Source organism: Falco biarmicus, chromosome 10, assembly GCF_023638135.1.
Source record: "Falco biarmicus isolate bFalBia1 chromosome 10, bFalBia1.pri, whole genome shotgun sequence".
NCBI lineage: Eukaryota > Metazoa > Chordata > Aves > Falconiformes > Falconidae > Falco > Falco biarmicus.
This window is the reverse complement of record NC_079297.1, coordinates 35,046,818-35,068,939: the sequence shown is the minus strand read 5'-3', so window position 1 is coordinate 35,068,939 and position 22,122 is coordinate 35,046,818. Positions and strand designations below refer to the sequence as shown.

Below are 22,122 nucleotides of genomic sequence, written 5' to 3'. Positions count from 1 at the left end.
TTAGTAGTGTGTGCCATAGTTTTGTCATTTTCACTGTGCTTTCCCTGGACATCTTTCAGTTTCAAACATACAGTGCTCCTACCAGCTCCTCTGTTTCTTCCTTTTTCTGATACTTTTCATGTTTTCCCTCCAAAATCTCTGACATATTTTAGAGAAGGAGATTACATTTTCTCATCATGATCTGTATATTAATGCCACAAAAGACACTGATTTCTAAATTGGTAAGTTTGCTAAAATAGGGGAAATTGTTATGCAATAAATTATCTGGGAGATTTACGAGCATTACTATCAGAGATATAACAGGAAATACTACTATGATGGGTACACACTGTGCCTCTGATCTAAGGTTTTAATAATAATTCATTGATTTTAGCCAGTAGTAATATTATCACTTTACTCTGCAGAGCAATAGATAATTGAATAACCTTCTGAAAAAAGCCAGATTTTCTTCCTGTAACTTTCAGTTTCTTAAGAGAACAAACCTGAAGTTCATGCTCTGTCAACAAAGATGTGATCAAGGAAACAGCATAATTTCCTTTTCTATTTTTTCTGGCTACTCAGAATATTATCCCCCCTCAATTCTTTGCAAAGTCTTAGAATCTTATTCTTTTATTAAATCAAAAAATCGCTACAATCACTATCGCCTCCTTGAGAAAAGAAGTGACTGCTTTCAAAACTTTTCCTCCAGTCAAGTCACTTAAATTAATGAGAAGGGATTCCTTTAATTGGATCCTTGAACTGAATTTGTTTGGGAAAGGTAATGCTATATAGATAATTTTACTTAGGGTGATCCTTTTAAATGTTTTGTTTTATTTTAGGTTTTGACTGAGAAAAAGTATATGGGGAAAACCTGTGGCATGTGTGGAAATTATGATGGTTATGAATTGAATGAATTTGTGAGTGAAGGTAAGATCTATGGACAAGTCAGATGGAAGGAGAACTAGTTAAACTGAGTCAAGGTGGAAATTTCATACTGTACTAACGTTACTCTGACTGCTCACTCCGTTTCAGAATTAAGCACTCCCACAGGTCACCAACATGGTTATTTTATCACTATGCTACACACTATTATTTGCTATGATGACAATATTGTGGGTTCTTCAGACAAGTGATAAGGACTCTCCTATATTTTAGAAACAGGTGGTAAGGATCACACTGTCACCCAACTTTCAGAACAGTCTAGGTTCGTAGCAAGGCACAGTTAGGGAAATGATTGCATTAAGCAGAAGCAAGAATGAGGCTATAATAAAAAGAATATAGTGGACAAAAACATTAACAAGTAGTGTGTCTGAATAGGGGTGGATCTTTAGAACAAAATAGTTGGTGCTGAGGACCTGACATCTGCACTATATATGGTTTGGGGTGTTCAGAGTCACTCTAATCTGGTCTGTTGAACTAATGCCCATTAACAGTTGGAGCTCATTACACATGCTCTTGGAGCACATCTTCTGGCTTGGTTTCATCTTGAAAGAACTTTGTATACCAAGATCACTCCACAAAGGAAATAAAATTGTACAGAGTGGAGATGGTTGGAAGATGTGATTTAAAAGCACGCTTCTAATCTAACCTACAGTGCTAGTGTGGAGACATAAAATTGCACAGTACACTAATCGCAGATGAACACAGCCAGATGCAGTTTTCTATACACATCACAGAAGAGAGTTGTAAAAATAATACCATATATTTTGAGTTGTGATGATGAGTGTAACCCCACACGTAGGGGAAAATGTAAGAATGGGGGGTGAGGAGAAGAGGCACAGATTAGCTGGCAAAAGATAACACAGCTGGGAGCAAAACAGTAGCAGCTGGTCTCATGTAAGATAGTAGATGTGGTAGATAAGGAAATAGCTCAGAAAAATGATCAAGGTGATAAAAGTATGCTTTACTGAATAGAATCCAGTTAAAGGGAAAAAGAGGTAGCTGTTATCTGAAAGATTAAATAGTAGGGCCTTTCACAGTCAGAGTAGAATCTGAGTTTTGCTACATCACGGCAACAAGTAAAAAAATCCATGTGGACTTATTTGTGACAAATAACCCTTCAATTTACAGGTAAAATCCTGGATACATATAAATTTGCTGCATTACAAAAAATGGATGATCCATCAGAGATCTGCCTGTCTGAGGAGATACCAATTTCCACGATTCCTCACAAAAAATACGTAAGGAAGATCTTGGTTTTTTCTGCAGCATGACTCCTAATAGAGGTGGAAAGATAGAAACCAACACAGAAGAGGCTGTGGTTTTATAAAACTGGCTTCCGTGAAAATGCATAAAGTAAAAATTTGTATAGCATGACATGGGAAAGAAGAAGAGTTCTTTGCATTAAGAATACATTTTTAAAAAGGCCCATGGTCATTTTTGAGGCTGCATTTATATTGCTCATATAAACCTACCAGCATTTAGCTCACAGCTTTCCTGAAATTCTGTCCAGGTCATCATGGAAATGAGTGAAGCTTTAAAGAACTTTTTATTGATCAGCTAGGGACCTGGCATTGTAAGCTGTACAGGCTTGAAGACATTTTGGTGATACTTAAAACAATTGCCAGATTGCTTGAAGACATTTCAGTGATACTTGAAACATATTCAGATTATGAACAGCATTCATAACAGGGCCAATCAACTGCTATCAATTCCAGTCCTAGATGAAAAGAAAATCAGCGTACCTGAAACAGGATGCATCCATGGTTGAAAGACAAAGCTTGGTAGCAGCAAAGAACAAAAGGGCTTCTATTTCTTAGATTTTGCAGATACAGGAACCAAATCCTAATTAAGATGATCCTGTTAAGTGTACCAGAGAAACTCAGATTTTGCATTCCCACAGAGATTTTACAGAATCACAGAATGGTTTGGCTTGGAAGGGATCTCTTTACATCATCCAGTCCAACTCCTCTGCTCAAGCAAGGTCAGCGCAACTTGTCCAGACCAATGTCCTAGTAGGTTTTGAGTATCTTCTGGGAAGATCTTCCAGGCTAAGGAGCTGGAAACTCCATAGTTTCTCTCGGCAGCCTGTTCTTTTTTCTACCTAGGAGGTCATAAAGTCACCATATACCTAATGGCAAGTATTCATTGCTGTACTCTAAAAAGCATTTCACTTCACGTAGAATGATCATGCTCTTTGGTTCCATTTGTACTTCCTCACAAGAACATGATCTTACTTTGTAATTCTCATGTAGTTAATTGTATACAGTATATAGGTTACAGAATGCTTTAAAAGTTTTCTCTTGAAATAGATTTTTCTTTACTTGTTTCATCTTATTTTTCTAGCAACCCAGGAATCTTAGTTTGAACATAGAAACGATTCCTCTTGCTAAAAAGTTTAGCTTTCATGCTAGAGGAAGAGGCAGCTAGAATCCTTCTGAGATTCTCCTTTTTCCCAGAACAGAAAACCAGAGAAACATTAGTTTTATAGCATCCCTTTAACACGAAGAGCAGGAATAAAGAATAGGAGGTTTTGTGGGCCCTCTGAGGAAGATACTTTCAGAAGAAAAGGGTTGTAAATATTACTTGTATTCACACTGAAAAATTACTTTGATCTGGTGGAGAACTTCTGTTGGCTGGGAGTTTTAACCTTTTTAGGTTGTTTCTCTTTGAGACCTACACTGCAGTAGGCACCATAGGCAATACGAATGCATCAACTGTTTGCTCAGAGGGGAACAAAGTGTTACCTTCATATTGGGGATGTTTGTCCTGGGACTGAATCTCCATGAGAAAATATATTCCCTGCCTGTAATGTTCTCGGCCATTTTTAGGGGGATTGATGGTACTGAAAGAATTACTTAATTGTCAGCTTAATGAGGAGCGGAACTAATTCAACATATCCAGATCCTTCTGTTTACAATGGACTTATATTCCCTTCTATTTGTGAATTTCTTATGCATTTTGACTTAAATACATATTACTAAATTGTAGGGGGAAAAAGGCAAACAAACCAACAAGAAAATGATAACTAGTAGTGAAATTCTATTGTGGTTTTCACATGAGGGAAACACTACTAGGAACAGTTTTCTTTCTTTTTTTATTTAGGTTATGATCTGCTCTCAGCTACTTAACTCGGTGTCACCAACCTGCAGTGTGCCGAAGGATGGGTTTGTCATTCGTTGCCAGCTTGATATGCAGGACTGTAGTGAGCCAGGACAAAACAATTGCACTTGCTCTACACTGTCAGAGTATTCAAGGCAATGTGCTATGTCCCATCAAATGGTGTTCAACTGGAGAACGGAAAACCTCTGTTGTAAGTTCAAAGGTTTTATTTATAGCAGATTGTACTTAAACCTTGCTGTATCTTACACAGAGGGAGAATGATGATTAACTGGAATTCAAATCAACTGATAGAAAAGTCTCCAGTGTCTTGAATCAGACAATTTATTTTCTTAAGAGAACAACAGTGGTCTTTGGTAAAGCATTAGGGAGAGTATAGACATCTCAAAGGAGAAGGAGGAGGCATGAAGTGTAGCTCCTGCATCTTGATCAGTGACCATAGAAGAGAGAAACATCCACCAAGTGAAAACTGTTGAATTTCTCCGACTTCCAACAGGAGGCTGCTCTCTCTTAGTAAAGCTTTTTCATTATTGTACTTAACAAATTACCCAGTGAAGAGAACTTTTAAATGGCCTCTGAAGTCTTTGAAGCTTTTTGCCAACAAGTGCCATAGCCCCTTTTAGTCACAGGAGGTTTTCAGTAGTCCATTTTCAGATGCTCAACCCCCTTAAATACAACTAGGGATTGGAAGTAAATAGGAAGCAAGCCTTCCATTTCTCTCCAAGTCATACATGGTTAGGCACACTTTTTCTCAAATGCCTGCCTGTTATCAAAGTTCTGGTTTGCTTTTTGTAGTCTTTTTGAATCCACCTGAAACTTTGACCTGTAGTCAGTGTTATGTAGCAGGATTATAAAAGAACGTGCTGATAGTAAAAAAAAAAAAAGTCAAAAGTAACTTAAATTGATGTTGTTATTTCTAAACCAACTCACACACTAAATTATCAGAGATGCAGTTCATGTCAAAAAAGAGGAGCTTTCAAAATGACTTTGCTTCATATGGTAATGTCTTTCAGAAGCATATAATTTAATCATGTTTTTATTTATCCTTTATATGAATATATGGTCATGGGTAGCAAATTCATAATATAAATTGCTTTGACAGGAATATATTTCTCCTTATCCTTTGATTCTTATTCTGTTACAAAAATCTGTAATAGGGCTACCATTTAGATTTTAGCATAAGAATAGTGAAATCCTAGTTGAATTATATTCCTGAAATCATTGTTTAACTTGGCATAGTCTCATCATCTCGCCATTGTTACTTACAAGGCTTTGCATGACTTTTCCCGCCCTGCATATCCGGTGCGATATTCTTCTGCTCTCTTGATCTTCACATACTGGTGCCACTCTTCATTTTTTGTTTTGTATTTAACATTGAGTTTTCTTTCATTCTTTTCTCATACTTACTGAAAACCTTTCCTACTAAACTCCATTATTATTTGTGACACTTTAAAATTGTGCTTCTTTCTAAAATAATTTTCCCCTTCCTCTTCTCCAAGGTTATCCATCTTACATAAATTGGTAGCCCATTTTCTTCTTTGGTTGGTCTGCAATTTGTTTTAATCCTTCAAAATTATAAACTCCTTGTGCATTTTATAGATTCAGATAAATACTAGTAAGGCACTGTGTGCTTTCACAGAACTGTATAATAACTCTTACTAATCACAGTAAAATAACAGCCTTGTTTTCTCCAAATCATAGCAGTTTTCATGTTGCCAGTAGACCTTTATTAGGAGTGGTAGTAAAGTGATAAAAGCTTAAAAAAAAAAGGGGGGTGGGAGTGGAAACCCTTGTTTCCCCAAAAACCAAAGCTGAGAATCTAAGAAATTACAAATAAATGCCAAATATACAAAGGTAATGAACTTTTATAGTCTTTCTTGTTTCTTTCTTTTGGATGTGGCTTTGAGCAACCTGGTCTAGTGGAAGGTGTCCCTGCCCATGGCAGGAGGGTTGGAACTAGATGATCTGTAAGGTCCTTTCCAACCCAAACCATTCTATGATTTGTCATCTCTAACTATCTCTGTTTCCCTATCTGACTTACTTTTAGTCTTTCAGATAAGGAAGAATCTCTGCTGGAATTTGTCACACAATAAAACATGTTCTGAGTTCCATATATTAGAATTGCTAGGTAGCTGCATTCTGAAAAGCAGATAATGTCTGAGAAGCAGGAACTATACAGAAGATCAACAGCTATATTCTTTAAATCCTTCAAGTGCTACGCAAAATCTGATTTGTGGTATTGTATTAGGCTGCAGTATAGCCTGTTCGCCATTCTTCAGGCTTCTGGAAGGAGTTTCTAATAAATAAGGCATTAAAAAATAATAAAAACTAGAGTGAATATGATGGTAATGATGAGTAGTTAGAATAATGAATTGAGTGTTGAGGGAGGATAAGAGAATGTTAGTGCCAGAAATCACAAGGTCTTCTCCATCCTGTGTGGTAGATGTTAAGATTTTTGAAGTGTGAACAGAATCTCTCACTTTCACTGTTTGTTGCAGCCGTAGGAAAATGTTCTGCTAACCAAATCTATGAGGAATGTGGTTCTCCATGTATTAAAACCTGTTCCAACCCAGAGTACAGCTGCTCCAGTCACTGTACCTATGGCTGCTTTTGTCCAGAAGGTATCGTTTCTGTATTCATCATATGCTAAATGGCCCATAGAAACATTTTTGGCATATATCCAGTCAAGTGGCATGGACTTCTTAACAATGAACTACCAGTGCATTTCAGGGCCTTGTACTGCAAGAACTGCCATTTCTTGGATAACATAATATAACTGGAGTCCTAAATAGTCATGGTCCTTAAAGATCCTTGATCACTCTTTGCAAGAAGAGAACTGTGAAAGCATTTTCCTCACAAGACTGTGATATGTTGAACTTGATCTTAAAGGTCTTTTCCAACCTAAATGATTCTGTGTTTCTATGCGATGGGGTATTTTATATGCGGCCTGCTTGAAGTTCTATACTATAATATAAGTTGAGTAAACTTCATGAATTTCCTATCCCAAACAGGTATCTAGCCTTTCAGGACACAGCAAGATGTAGTTTTCTAATAATAGTAATTACAGAGAATTTATGCGATGTTATGAGCATTTTGTAAAATCCCTTTTAGTTCAAGATTAACTTCCTACAAAAATTGTAATTATTACTATCATTTGCATCATGTCTGTTTTTTCAGAACTGAAATATCCTCCAGGGTTACTGTGATGTGGGTATTTACATCAGCATCATCACCATTTTACAGTAGTCAAAAGTAATGTGTTCTGAGCTACATATTTAAAACTAGACAGTATTCTAGGACATAGAATATGTCCATTCTTCAAAATTCCCAACTTAATTAGTGTCCTAGAAAAAAAATGAAAAAATAACATTCAAACTTGTTATTTCAAATTGTGTTCAAATTTCAAATGAAGGCAGCTGTCTGCACTTTCATATAACAAAGTAGCCAAACATTGTTATCACTTGTAGAGTCCATTTTTTTAATTAAGAGAAAATGTCCTCCACATTATGTTGCTAAGTATGGGCACTGGCTGTGCAAGAATAGCATTCTCAAGCTAATTTTGGAAGGCATTCAAGCTACAATAACTTTAGTGCTAAGTAAAGACATGGAAAATAATTTATTTTGTTTGTCGTCTTTGGCAGGAACTGTTCTTGATGACATCTCAAAGAATCGAACGTGTGTTCACATTAAGCAGTGTCCATGTACACTGAATGGGAAAACATATGCTCCTGGTGAGGCAATGAAAGCTGCATGTAGGACCTGGTGAGTAGCAATGGGTACTTTCGTGAGAGGATGGAGAGTATCCTCACCAAGTGACTGGGAAATTTAGTCTAACTTTTCAGAGGGTAGCTGCAGATGTGTCATACCATCTCTGAGGCCACCTTCTTTGAGTACAGCAAATCATTCATTTATAATTGAAGATGTACATGTCTCATTTCCTGATTAATCTGTACAAATATAAATGCTCCTTCAGGCCACACAAAACTTTGTGGTTTTATTTCCTCTGTGAAAGCAGAGGTAAAATTAGTTCAAAACAGATATCTAGTATTTACAGTTTCTTTCTGGCCATCTCAGCATTACTCATCATTAAATCAGTACTGAAAACTAAATTTCTGTTTGGAAACAGAAAATGATGACTTCAGGCAATATTTTTTAAAATTGGAAATTTTTTCAAAAAAAAGGGGGAATGATGTATTTGTGTGTTACATGTCTTGCTATTCTAATAAAGAAAATAAAGGATAAATAATAGAATTTGATCCTCAGAACTGTAACAATGAATGCACTTTTCATGATTAATCTGTTCAGGAGCGTTTACTGACAAATCTTCAGCAGCCTTGAATGAAGATGAACAACTTCAACTGATATACACAGACAAAGAAAATCAAAGCATAGAAAGTATAAGGGGAAAAGTGATACAAATTACATCTTCCTTTACTAGGAAGTAGCTGATTCCAAAAAAGTAGCTGAGTCTAAAAGACTGTAAAGAAAAGAAATATCAAAGCAGTGGAAAATAAAATTCAGAATGTGTATGTATATTACACTGTGTTCACTAAGCAGTTTTGCATGTTGACCAGCTACAGCAAAACCCCCAGGCAGGAGGATCAAGTTGTTTGCTGATCTATAGTGCCTTAGTATGAGAATAACCTTACACAGTATTTCTTGTTTTCCTCAGTAAATGTACAATGGGTCAATGGAACTGCAAAGACTTGCCCTGCCCTGGAAGGTGTTCACTGGAAGGAGGGTCCTTTGTTACCACGTTTGATTCTAGATCATACAGGTTTCATGGGGTTTGCACTTACGTTCTTATGAAGGTAATTTCCTGCAGTTTAAAAACACCCAATATCAAATCGATATATTTCAGTCTGTCCTTGGTTTCCTATTGGAACACAAGCTGAGGTATTCCTATGCTCTGTTTACTCTACAAATCATCGTTAATTTGTCACAGACTTCCCTTTTTGCTGTTTTCCTCCAGAGTTCCAGCCTGCCACACAATGGAACCCTAATGGCTGTATATGAAAAGTCCGGTTATTCTTATTCTGAGACATCACTTAGTGCTATAATTTACCTCTCTGCAAAGGCAAGTATTCCCTCCACAGGTTCTATCAAGCATTTCAGTAACCAGTTTAGCAAGTAAATACTTAAAGTCATTGCTACTAGCCTGAACTGAAAAATTATGGGGGATAGATACTAAAGGTATGTTCCAGTTCATGCATACACTGTAAAGATCTCAGTTGCCACATCAACTCGGGAAGTTAAAGTATTTTCAAAGTGAAAACTGAAAGCAGTGTGGAATAACATGTGAGAAAAAGATTGAATCAATGTTTTCCTGTTATATAGGTCATTAACAATATAGTTCCTGAATACTGTATACTGAATAAATATAGTTCCTGAATACTGAATACTGTATAAATACCGACAGTACAGATATGTCTTTTCTTACAGGACAAAATCGTGATTTCTCAGAATGAACTCCTTACTGATGATGATGAACTTAAGCGGCTACCTTACAGATCAGGTAAAGAAAAGGGAACATGCGTAAAATCCAAATGACATTAAATGTCTGCTTTACACAACCCAGCATCTTTTCTCTTGCAACTGGCAATAGCAGAGGTTTTATAGGAAGGTTAAAATCTTTCCCATTGCATCTGTCCCTCTGTGGAGAGTTGTGTGTGGAAAGGGAAGACTTGTAGACAGAATACTGGAACACTTATATCTGCATTGAAATCATGACTTTGCAATATCCTATGTCTCAAAATCTCAAAATCTCTGTTTCTAAATTTCTGTGTTCTTTCAGGAGACATCACTATTTTCAGACAGTCCTCAATGTACATTCAAATGTATACAACCTTCGGGCTGGAACTTTTAGTTCAAACATCACCTGTGTTCCAGACCTATGTGAAAGTGGGATCACAATTCAAAGGCAGAACCCTAGGTAAGAAACCTAGTGACCATACGAAGGAGAAAATGTATGGAGTGTAATTTTGAAAGCTTAGTACTCATCCTTTAAGGAATAAACTTCCTTCTTTGGATTCAAGGGGAAAAAAAACCCAAGAAAAATGCCTGCATTGGGAAATTGATGTGCTAAGAATTTGGGGGTTTGCTAATAATTTTAAAATGACTCAAAGAAAATAGATGGGTGACATTTTTCATGTGTAATACAATACTGTTCTTCACATGTTTTGTGTGTGCCTTTTTCAGTATGTGCTTTACTACACAATGAAGGGGCAATAAATTAGCCTGTGTGGTCTCTGCATCTTGGACGTAGTTCTTTGAATGCAGTGCACAATCACTGTAAATGCAACGAGCCTAAGAATCTAAAGGCTTCTCAGCTGATAAGCACCAGATGGAGATGTTTATGTTGATTGCAAAGCAAAGTTAGCCACAAAGGCATATCCTACATTCTAATTATCTATGGGGAATTACAGAGAGGTTTTAGCTTTTAAAAAAATGTAAATGTCATTATAGACTTTATATACATAAAAAAACATGTAACTGCAAAAGAATTTCATGGCCTTTCTGTTACATGATTTCAAACCACTGAAAAAGTCTTTTTTTCTAAAAACAAGACAAAAACTTCTGTATGCATTTTTCATTGAATAGAAGTGGACAGTTGTAACTTGAGAAGGTGAAGGCTCAGTGACCGAATGTGCACATGATCAAGATTCTCTGGGTGTCTGACCTATAGTTTTCGTTGACACCATGTGGAATGTTAGAATCAATTTTCTCACTGTTACAGAATGAAACATAGACCATGGGATACACAATCTTTAATTTTCAGCCATCCCTTGCATTTCTGATGTTAGGTTTGTGTGGCAATTATAATGGAGACACTACAGATGACTTCATGACTAGCATGGATATCACTGAAGGAACAGCCTCCCTGTTTGTCGATTCCTGGAGGGCAGGAAATTGCCATCCCGCTTTAGAGAGAGACACTGACCCTTGCGCTTTGAGTCAACTGAACAGTAAGTAGATGATCCTGGTGTAACTGATCTCTCCAGCTAGTTTTGTCTGACACTTCCATAAGTGGGATTGAAAGAGTTTGAGAGAAGCAGAGACTGAAAGGATTGAAGATCACAAATTCTGTCACCAACAAGGCATTTCTGATTTCTAGAATACAAATCTAGTAAAAGCTTATCAGATCCCATTCTAGAGATCTGGGATTGAGATGTTGAATGACAGGGTTTTGGTGGTATTTCCAGTGAAATTGCAATATTCATGAATGTCTTAAACTTGCCCAGCAGCTCAATAGTGCTGTGACTGATATCCAGGCTTTGCCTTCTTAAGCCTCTATTGCTAGTGGTCTTTAAAAAAAAAAAAAAAAAAAAAAAAAAAAAGCCTTACTGAGCTGTTTGAACAAAAGTATAGTCTGAAGCTAACAAGCTAAGACATTGTCCTTTTGCTCAATTCATCACTGCAAAAAGCTCACCTAGAGTAATTTTGTCCAGGTTTTTTAAATTTCTTTTCCATTTTTTCATTTCTTTTTCCTAATTTTCTCTGTTTAATGTCCATGATTTACTTTCATTAGAAATATCTGCTGAGACTCATTGCTCCATTCTTACCAAGAAGGGTACAGTGTTCGAGAAATGCCATGCTGTGGTGAACCCAATTCCTTTCTACAAGGTAGGAAATTATGGTAGATGCTGTACAGAGGGAGTCCAAATATGGACCAGAATGTACTTGTATACAGGATCCCACTCATTCGAATCAGCAGTGCATAGAAACTAAGGAACAAGTGTGGTTTTGTAAATTGTGTCTGCACCACAGTACAAGTCTGATTGTTCATAGGCACAGTCCCATCCCTATGAATCAGAAGTTATTTTTGCTCATGCTGCAGTTCTCCATGTCAACAACTTCCTATGCAAAGGATTGATTTTCCCATGTGCATAATTGAGCTCATCATATTTGCCAGTCTCCACAGAACATTTTGAAATTTAAAAGTGAAAGCAGTGAATAAACAAACACAATTTTAAGTACTAAGTATATTTTATTCGTCAATCAGGCATTTAATCTGTTTTTTTTATCAGTTTTAGTTATGCAATAATATATGTTTTGTATGATTTACCCCTACAATTCAGCATACAGTCGTAGAATCGTATAATCGTGTAGGTTGGAAAAGACCTTTAAGATCATTGAGTCCAACTGCAAACGTAACACTGCCAAGTCCACCACTACAGCTTTTAAATATTTCCAGGGGTTAGCACCTCCAGATGTCTGCTTCCCAGTAACAGTACACTCTCCATGTATTGGGTTTCAGAGATGTGTTTACCAAGCCTGTAATTACGAAGAGACCTTTCCTTATATTTGTTCTGCTCTGGGATCATATGCACGAACATGCAGTTCAATGGGTTTAATCCTTGAGAACTGGAGAAACAGTATGGACAACTGTAGTAAGTAATTAAACCAATTTAATAGTCTTAATAGTCTGCCGTCAGATGAATGCATGCATATGGGTCTGTCTGTTTCCATTTAGAATATCCCCATGTTTGATTCACCCATGACAACGCTGAATAAAAGCAAGAACATATTTTAAAACTACTTGTCAGTCATTAGAAAATAAGTACATATTTCTATCAGGGAGGCCAACCAGCAGGTATAAAAGCCATATTCCCAGGAGCTGCTGACTTCACAGATGTGTCATAACACAACAAAAAATGTAAATGGTAAAGCAATATCCTAAGCATTGTCCAAATAATCTTAAGAGTAATGCGGGAATTAGGGAAAAAAGAGGAAAGCAGAAAGAGAAATTTTGAATATTCATCTAGTCTGTTTCAGAAAAGGATAGTTATTTTAAGACTACGTGGGAAAGATTACTCATAAGCTTTAAGGTGAGCATGTGGATGCTTCCAGAACTTGATAATTAAGTGATGGAATAGATAGATAAAGCTATACTGTACCATAACATGAGAAATGGGAAAAACTCTGGCTGCAGATGTGATTTTGCTATTATGCAACTTAGGCATAGGTGCAAGTTCACAGTTACTCAAAAATACATTGGTATTTCTGCAAAGATTCTCTTTGCATCATTTTATTCCAAGATACACAAAGACGCAATAAGATATTTTAACTTCATAAAACTTCCAAACAGCTCCATGGTTGGTGCTAAGCCCTGCTCTGCAGTATTTCGTGCTAGAGCTCCACATCCACAGGAAAAGAAGCAATGGGAAGCATTAGGTATTGAAGCTATTGACACAATATATGCAGCACATTATGAACACAGTTATCTTTTACCAGGAAGAGGATAAGTAAACCACGTTTAACATACCCTCTTGTCTTGTTTTATAGCCATTACTTGTACTGGCAATCAAACATTCAGCTACAACACTCAGGCGTGTGACAGGACATGCTTGTCACTCTCCAACCGAGCCCTGGAATGTCATCCAGCTGACATCCCTATCGAAGGCTGCCATTGTCCTAAAGGAACATACCTGAACCACAAGAACGAGTGTGTTCATAGATCTTATTGTCCCTGCTATTTAGAAGACAGAAAGTACATTTTGCCTGACCAGTCAACAATAACTGGTGGGATTACCTGGTAAGTGTTTCAAGTTTAAAGATTAACAAACTGAAAATGGAGGCGAGGGGTCTTCATGTTTCTGTTGAGGCTTAACAGCAGTAAGCAGCTAAGCACCACACAGCTGCTTGCCTACTCCACTTCAGGCAGATGCAGAAGAGAATCAGAAGGGTAAAAGCAGGAAAATGTGTGGGTTGAGATCGAGACAGTTTAATAACTTTCTTATTAAAAAGCAAAAATAAGCTTATTTAATAAGCAAAGTGGCATGTGCAGTCAAAGCTAAATAAGGAATTAATTCACTACTTCCCAGCAGCAGGCAGATGTTTAGACAGTTCCAGGAAGCATGAATTTGTCATGCATAATGGTTACTTGGGAAGACAAGCATCATAACTCCAAACATCCCTCCTTCCTCCTTCTTTGCCTGAGGTTTTGTTGCTGAGCATGATGTTGTGTAGTATGGAATATCTCTTTAGTCAGTTCAGGTCAGCTGTCATGGCTGTGTCCCCTCCCAGCTCCCAGTTTACTCGCTGGCAGAGCACCGTGAGAAGCAGAGAAGGCCTTGACACTGTTCAGCAATAGCTAAAACAACATGATATTATCAACACTGTTTTGGTCACAAATCCAAAGCATAACACCATCAAGCTGCTACGAAGAAAATTAACTCCATTCCAGCCAAAACAAGTACGGTCTCCTTTACTTCTAATAGCAAGGTTTATTTTTTTATTTTTTAAGACATCTTTTTGCCCTTTCCTAAAACACAAAAATTTTTAAATGAACAAAAAGCATTTCACTTACCTTAAGCTTGGAAATGTTAAGGAAAATATTAGAAAATAATAGATAAGATTGATTATTCCTAGTAGGAGATTTTGTCAACAGCGTCTGGACCTGTTTGAGAAACCTCAAAAATGACTAGATAGGCCATCATAGTAGTGAATGGCCTACTATTCACTTTCAGAATGGATGTAGTGTATACACTACAAAAAGCAGAAAGACAAATTGACTCATGCTTCACTATGAAGCATGGGGAGGAGCTAGTAACATAAATGAAATCTTTCCAACGCTGAGAAACATGAAGCCATTTTACAAAAAAATATTTTTTTTTCTTGTGAGAGAACTGCATTGAAATTCCTTTGTTTTGTTTTTCCCCCCCTAGCTACTGTGTTAATGGGAAGCTAAGTTGCACAGGCAAACCTCAAAATCCTGCAGGTATGGGCCTTACATGGTTTACTGAGAAACATATTCTTTCCCCCGATGTTGTAAAAATGCTACTTCACAGTCTCTCCAATGTTTATTTCTCTTCCTTTTTCCTAGAAAGCTGCAAAGCTCCTAAGAAATATATATCGTGTTCTGACAGCTTAGAAAACAAGTATGGAGCGGCATGTGCCCCTACCTGTCAGATGCTGGCTACTGGAATCGAATGTGTGAGTTTCACAGCTCAGGGATATTTATCCTCTTGAGAGAAAGAATGTTGTGGTTGTTACTTAGAACTTTACTACATTGCTTCTAGTGAAATGAAGGGAGATACTTCTTCTAACATGTTATGGTTAAACATTAGACTTCTTTCCACAGACTGTGGACACAAAAAATGTGCATAAATTCAAGAAGTGATTAAGGAATTATATTGTATGAATTAATTAATTAATCTATATTAAATATATAGAATAAAAATCCATTAAGGATTCTTAATTGCATGGCTATCACTTCTGGCTCATGTACTCCATAAACTGCATGTCACTGGAAACTGGTAGAACATGTGGCTTACGCTTCATGTTCTGTTCTTTCCCAACTCTCTGCTGCTGATGGTCACAGGATGCAGGAGACCTAGGCTAGGTGGACCTCTGGTCTGTCCTTATAGGGCTTTCTTATGCCTTTGTATTAAGGAAACAGACTAATTGGAAGAATTTTAATAAGCTTCCTTGACATAAAGAAACTTCTGTTGTACTTTGAAAGACTGGTAGCAATGAAAAATAGATTTTTCAGTCTTCAAGTCCGTTCAGTATCTCATGCAACAGGTATATCTTACAACTTCAGTGAAACTAGTTCAATTGACTAGTATATCAGTATAAGGAAAATCATAGAACTGATATCAAGTCAAAACTAGAACTTAGCACGGGTTCACTCTTGACACCATTCATGTACAAGAAAAAATGCATCTCACATTTCTTTTCATTTTGCAATCGGCTCCTTACCAGATACCCACTAAATGTGAGTCGGGCTGTGTCTGTGCTGATGGGCTATATGAAAATCTTGATGGCAGGTGTGTTCCAGCTGAGGAGTGTCCATGTGAATATGGTGGTCTTGCTTATGCAAAAGGTGAACAGATCCAAACTGAATGTGAGATCTGGTAAGAATCATACAGTTTTCCATTGTGGAACCTCTGTTTTGCCAACCTGTACAATTGCATAACAAAAGCATTTAGTTGACAGGAGAGTAGGAAATGGCAACAGCTGAATGGAAGGAATTCAGTGATAAAGCTTAGAGGTGACAAAGGGAAACTGAACATTTGACAATCTATATGTATAGATAAAAGAGTCATGGTACTGACTTCAGGTATAATATCTGCCATATGCTTATCCAGGAAGAAGGGCATACAGTAGGGCCTGTAACTGTATAAACTACATAAGGTCAAGGATTAACAGCTCCACCTAAATAACGAGGGCACAATCTTCCTTCTTTTTGGTAGATAAAAGCAAACTCCCCAAAAAATTGTTTCCAACTCTTTGGCAGCATTCTCAAAGTACTTTATTCCCATTGCAGTTACTAATCTAGTATTAAAAAAACACTACCCAAAGTACACAGAACAGTGACATCTGTTCTCATCAAGAGCAAAAATAAATGAGCTTTATGTTCTTTCTTTCGTGAAAAAAAAAAAAGGAAAGCAAAAATTACTTAAGATTTCTTCTTTATCATGAATTAATTTTCTAGGCAGTCCATAACTTGTAGTTATGGTTCTTATATTAATTGTGACTTGGTCACAGTGTACACAAGTCAGTTAAATTAACATCTTATCTATAAATGTGCGTTGTATATAGAGGGAAGCAGGTCGAGGTGGGATTTCTTTGAAATCTGAATATGGTTTCTTTTCTCACTCCCAGCACTTGCACAAAAGGCAAATGGAAATGTGTTCAAAAATCAAAGTGTTCTTCAACGTGTAATCTGTATGGAGAAGGCCACATCACCACTTTTGACGGACAGCGCTTCGTGTTTGATGGCAACTGTGAATACATATTAGCTATGGTAATCTGCCTCTTACTGCTTATTTCAGTAATATCTTAACACCGAGAAAGAGCTTTAAATGGCTAATGAAAATATCCTAGGATATCTCTATAACCACTTTGAATTTTATAAACACTTAATGTGTTTTTGTATTTTCTACTTATTTCAGTACTTAAGATGAAAAGACTTTACTTCTCAAAGCACAGCTTTTTCATGCAATTACAACCAATTTTAGATTTAGTAACATGTTGAAATAATCATTGATAGGTATGTATTTTGTACCAGCCAACTGTATCTTTTAGGGAATTGATGTCAGTTTGACTACCAAATCAGAGGTCATCATCTCCCAAAACAGGCAGAATCAGAATCATGACATTTTAAGTTTTCTTTACTTATGCTTTTATGTTTTAAGCTGGAAGAGTCAGTCCAGACACAGTCTGTTGTGGTTTTGTGCTTTTTGTGGTTTATTTTGGTTTTTTTAGGATGGCTGCAGTGTTAATAGACCTGCTTCCTCTTTCAAAATTGTTACGGAGAATGTCATCTGTGGGAGATCAGGGGTTACATGCTCCAGATCCATCAGCATTAACCTTGGGGTAAGATCTTAATTCTGCTGTTATCTAGCTGAATAGCTATTTTAAGCTCATGTTTGCTTCCCTTTGGAAGCTTTAGCTGTGTCTTTGAAGTGGTGTCTTGTAAGTGAAATTATGTGCTAAATCTAGAGCCTCAGTTTTAGTAGGAATTGCAACCTTTTTTTTTTTTTTTCAATTCTCATCTCAATGTTTCAGTCCCCAAACTTCTTGCCTACATAGAAACTATAAACTTTTTAACTTTACTGACTCAGCAGTGAATTGCTCAGTTAAAAATACTGATTTCCACCCCCCTGCCACCCCACCACACCAACTCATGAAAACAATAGTGTGAAACTGGGGGATTCTCATCATGGACAATGAGCCAAGTGTCTCCAAATTTCTCTAAGTCCAGGTAATATCTGCCATTCAAAATATATCCAGATCTTACCTGATATATCCATGAAACTACAGCAGTGAGCATTTATCCTCATTTCCACTGCTGTGTGACAGCTTCCAGAACTGCGTGTTACTGTTCTCAGTTTCATGGGACAGTAATGCCCAGTAGTATCAGATCATCTTAGAGTCTTTCATTGTCTGACAGATAGAATAATATAGACAGATGAGACTTTATCCCAAGGAACAGTCACTACAAGCAGTACGTATTTGCCACATTTCTGAATAAATACTGGCAGTTTCAGCAGGTCAGTGCCATGGTGAAAAAGTTTGTTTGCTTAGGATCCAGCTTCATAAATGCACGCTCCAGACAGATCTTTCCATTGATTATCTAGACACTGAAACACTGCAGCATGGCAGGAGTAAAGTTGTAAGAGTACATGTGAGCATGGGAGATAATAAAAGAGCTCAATATAGATAACTGTTTTCTCTGTAACTTTTTGATTATTGATAGGAACACATGAAAACATACTTCTACTCTGCTGGCTGCATGTAGATGATGATATTATTTCCACCAAATGCTGAGTGATAGTGCACCTAACAATGAGAGTGGAACAATCTCAGATATTTTTTTTCCTGTTCAGGTTTGTGTATGCATACAAAATAATCCCAAGGGGGTAAAAAAGCCTATAAAATAGAATCATAGGATAGAGTAGAATCATATAATTGTTTGTGTTGGAAGGGACCTTTAAAGGTCATCTGCTCCAACCCTGCTGCAATGAGCAGGGACATCTTCAACTACATCAGGTTGCTCAGAGCCCCAACCAGCCTGGCCTTGGATGTTTCCAGGGATGGGGCACCTACAGCTTTTCTAGGCAACCTCTGCCAGTGTTTCACCACCCTCATCATAAAAAATTTCTTCTATCTAGTCTCAGTCTGCCCTCTTCTAGTTGAAAACCATTGCCTGTTGTCCTATCACTACTGGCCCTACTAAAAAGTCTGTCCCCACCTTTCCCGTGAGCCCCCTTCAAGTATGGAAGGCGGCTGTCAGGTCTCCCCGGAGCCTTCTCTGCTCCAGGCTGAGCAGCCCCAGCTCTCCCAGCTGCCCTCACCGAGCGGGGCTCCAGCCTCTGCCCATCTCTGTGGCCCCTCTGGCCCCGCTCCAACAGGCCCATGTCTCTCCTGTGCTGAGAACCCCAGAGCTGGACGCAGCGCTGCAGGGGGGTCTCACCAGAGCGGAGAGGAGGGGCAGCATCCCCCCCTCGCCCTGCTGCCCACGCTGCTGGTGACGCAGCCCAGGACGCGGGTGGCTTTCTGGGCTGCGAGCGCACGTTGCTGGCTCACGCCCAGTTTCCACCCACCAGCACCCCCAAGTCCCTCTCCGCAGGGCTGCTCTCCATCCTTCACCCCGTATCCATACTGGGGGCTGCCCCGACCCCGGTGCAGGACCTGGCACTTGGCCTGGCTGAGCCTCAGGAGGTGCAGGTGGGCCCACTGCTGGGGCTTGTCCAGGTCCCTCTGAACGGCATCCCTTCCCTCAGGGTCGTCACTGCGCCACTCAGCTTGGTGTCACCTGCAGACTTGCTGGGGGCCCGCTCGGTCCCACTGTCCGTGTCACTGGTGAAGATATCTAACAGTACTGGTCCCAGTATGGACCCCTGAGGGACACCACTGGTCACTGATCTCCATCTGGATTTTGAGCTGTTGACCACTACCTTCTAGATGTGATCATCCAGCCAATTCCTTACCCACCAAGCAGTCCGCCCATCAAAGCTGTATCTCTCCAGTTTAGAGAGAAGGTTGTGTGGGGGACTGTGCCCAAGGCCTTACAGAATCCAGAGAGGTGACATCTGCAGCTCCTCCCTTGTCCACTGATGTAGTCACTCCGCCACAGAGAGGCCACTAGGCTGGTCAGGCAAGACTTGCCCTTGATGAAGCTGTGCCGGTTGTCTCGAATCACCTCTCTGTCCTCCGTATGCTTTAACACAGCTTCAGGATCTGTTCCGTGATCTTCCCAGGCCCAGAGGCTGACAGGTCAGAGTTCCAGCGGTCCCTTTCTGCCTTTTTTAAAAATGGGTGCGATGTTTCCCTTTCCCCAGTCACCGAGGCCTTCACCTGACATGACTTTTCAAAAATAATTGGAGATGTCAAGAGAGTCTGTAGTAGCATAGCATCTGACCTTCAGCAGTGTGACACAGAGTAAGGAAAATACTGAAACTTGGCAAGTTATAACACCCAGATAAATTTTCTTCCAGAATTTGACATTCATACTGCGTGATGAAACCTTCACTATTTCCGGGGAAAACCCTGGAGTACGATACAGCGTGAAAAAGAATGCCCTTCACCTGATGTTTGATATCATTATCCCAGGAAAATACAACATGACCCTTATCTGGAATAAGCACATGACTTTATTCATCAAGATCTCCAGAGAAACCCAGGTATTGCAGAATAACTTCCTCATAAAACTGCCCCTCAACTCAGAATGAACTGCATATTTGATGGTGGTTGCCTTGACTCTTTGTGATGGCGAATTTTTTTCAGAGATGCTACTAGCAATTCATTTTCATCATTATCTCCAAAACAGCAGAGATTTTCACTACAGGCTGATTTGTAAGTGATTACCATGCTGCATTCAGGAAACTGTTGAGCTAAGTGCTTGTATTTTATACAACTGCATGGCTGAGTTTGATCTCTGCATTATGACAGTTTATAGTTTTGAGGAGAAACACATTCATCCCCTGATGAACAGAACCTCGTGCACAAGACACCAAGAATATATGAGAGAGTATTTGTAGAATTACATTCACTCCTAAAGCACGGGAGACTGTCCGTCATTGAAAGGGAAGGCAAGTAATTGTAACTTGCTGAATTGATATTCCTGCTTTCATCTGATCTAGGAAACTATATGCGGTTTGTGTGGGAACTATAATGGCAATATGAAGGATGATTTTGAAACTCGAAGCAAGTATGTGGCATCAAGTGAATTGGAATTTGTCAATTCATGGAAAGAGAATCCTCTGTGTGGGGATGTATACTTCGTAGTGGACCCCTGTAACAAGAACCCTTATCGTAAAGCATGGGCAGAAAAGACATGTTCCATCATCAACAGCCAAGTCTTTTCTGCCTGTCACAATAAGGTAAGAATTTATTTGGCCTTCTTTTTATTTATAGGCATAACCTGTATTTTTCCAGAGTGCTCACATTCCAACACTTAATTTTCTCTTCCCCAGAATGTAAAATACATGTAAAATGTTTTATGGCTTTCATTTATGTTAGCCTTCTTCCTTTCTTATTTGCACTTCACCAGCCCTTTTGTAAGCACAAAAGCTAAGTCAGCTGATGAGTTAAAAATACCAGAGTGAAAAAAGAATGAAGACCTAAATATCAGAAATTAGTCAGTCTGTTGATGATGTCTGATACTGATCAATGCACTGGTTACTCTTTTGAAATCATTTTGCCTTTGTCAGAAAATCAAACTTCAGAAAAGCCTGAAAACCCTGGTTCTCATCAGTAAGTCAACATTACTTAGAAGGTGCAGATCAGCCCAAGAGTAAAGGTATCATCAACCTTCCTATCTGATTTAAGTTGCCCACTTTGTGGAAATGAAAATACTGCAAGGTTGATCAGAACCAGGCCTTCTGAAGGTAGATCTCTGTTTCCAGAAGGTGAAAACAAATGCGAAATGTGGATAATGCTGCAGAGCTCATGCAAATCCATGGCGGGTGTAGAGCTGACAAAGAGACACGTGTCCTGAATGGGTGCGAGGGTTTTAGGGGTTTTTAGCTGGCTATACAGAATATGTATACATAGGTGTCTCCACATCAACAATAGAAACTCATGACATTTTGCCACGTGTATGTCTATTGTTGATGTGAAGACCACCTACATTCTTGCTAAAAAGATTTGTATGAAGTGGGACTGTAATTGCTTTGACAAGTGTTCAGAGGAAATGCTAGTTACTCTTGCTTAGTGGAACACATGTTTAGCCCAGGGAAAAACACCTTCTTAACAAACAGGTAGAAAAAGATCCTAGAAAATCCATTACTTCATTTCCCAATGCAGGTGAATCGTATGCCCTATTATGAGGCCTGTGTTCGAGACTCTTGTGGTTGTGACATTGGAGGGGACTGTGAATGCATGTGTGATGCCATTGCAGTATATGCCATGGCGTGCTTAGATAAAGGTATCTGCATTGACTGGAGAACCCCCGAGTTCTGCCGTAAGTTTCTTTAAGCTCTCTTTAAAAAGGTTTAAGGTACTATTATTGTTGCTGTGAGTATATTAACATGGCAATGTAGGTCATTGTTTAATAAGCACCTCCTAAGTTGCATTTTCCTCTATGGGAAATAGTTAACTTCAGTCACCTGGGTTTTGAAATCTGTAGTTTTC

General features: G+C 38.5%; 1 protein-coding gene across 1 annotated transcript in view; it reads left to right on the top strand.

The window, feature by feature from the left end:
• MUC6 (mucin 6, oligomeric mucus/gel-forming) overlaps nucleotides 1-22,122 on the top strand; it is a 49,204-nt gene that overhangs the window by 12,671 nt on the left and 14,411 nt on the right. Inside the window, exons 5-25 of the mRNA XM_056354520.1 lie at nucleotides 819-906; nucleotides 2,050-2,159; nucleotides 4,024-4,231; nucleotides 6,537-6,659; nucleotides 7,680-7,800; nucleotides 8,711-8,849; nucleotides 9,011-9,115; nucleotides 9,481-9,553; nucleotides 9,833-9,970; nucleotides 10,842-11,003; nucleotides 11,567-11,661; nucleotides 12,296-12,428; nucleotides 13,324-13,573; nucleotides 14,706-14,758; nucleotides 14,864-14,973; nucleotides 15,745-15,896; nucleotides 16,648-16,789; nucleotides 17,251-17,361; nucleotides 19,986-20,171; nucleotides 20,631-20,870; nucleotides 21,796-21,952. Of these exons, the coding sequence (XP_056210495.1) occupies nucleotides 819-906; nucleotides 2,050-2,159; nucleotides 4,024-4,231; nucleotides 6,537-6,659; nucleotides 7,680-7,800; nucleotides 8,711-8,849; nucleotides 9,011-9,115; nucleotides 9,481-9,553; nucleotides 9,833-9,970; nucleotides 10,842-11,003; nucleotides 11,567-11,661; nucleotides 12,296-12,428; nucleotides 13,324-13,573; nucleotides 14,706-14,758; nucleotides 14,864-14,973; nucleotides 15,745-15,896; nucleotides 16,648-16,789; nucleotides 17,251-17,361; nucleotides 19,986-20,171; nucleotides 20,631-20,870; nucleotides 21,796-21,952 (2,896 nt within the window). The remainder of the gene's footprint in view (nucleotides 1-818; nucleotides 907-2,049; nucleotides 2,160-4,023; nucleotides 4,232-6,536; nucleotides 6,660-7,679; nucleotides 7,801-8,710; nucleotides 8,850-9,010; nucleotides 9,116-9,480; nucleotides 9,554-9,832; nucleotides 9,971-10,841; nucleotides 11,004-11,566; nucleotides 11,662-12,295; nucleotides 12,429-13,323; nucleotides 13,574-14,705; nucleotides 14,759-14,863; nucleotides 14,974-15,744; nucleotides 15,897-16,647; nucleotides 16,790-17,250; nucleotides 17,362-19,985; nucleotides 20,172-20,630; nucleotides 20,871-21,795; nucleotides 21,953-22,122) is intronic.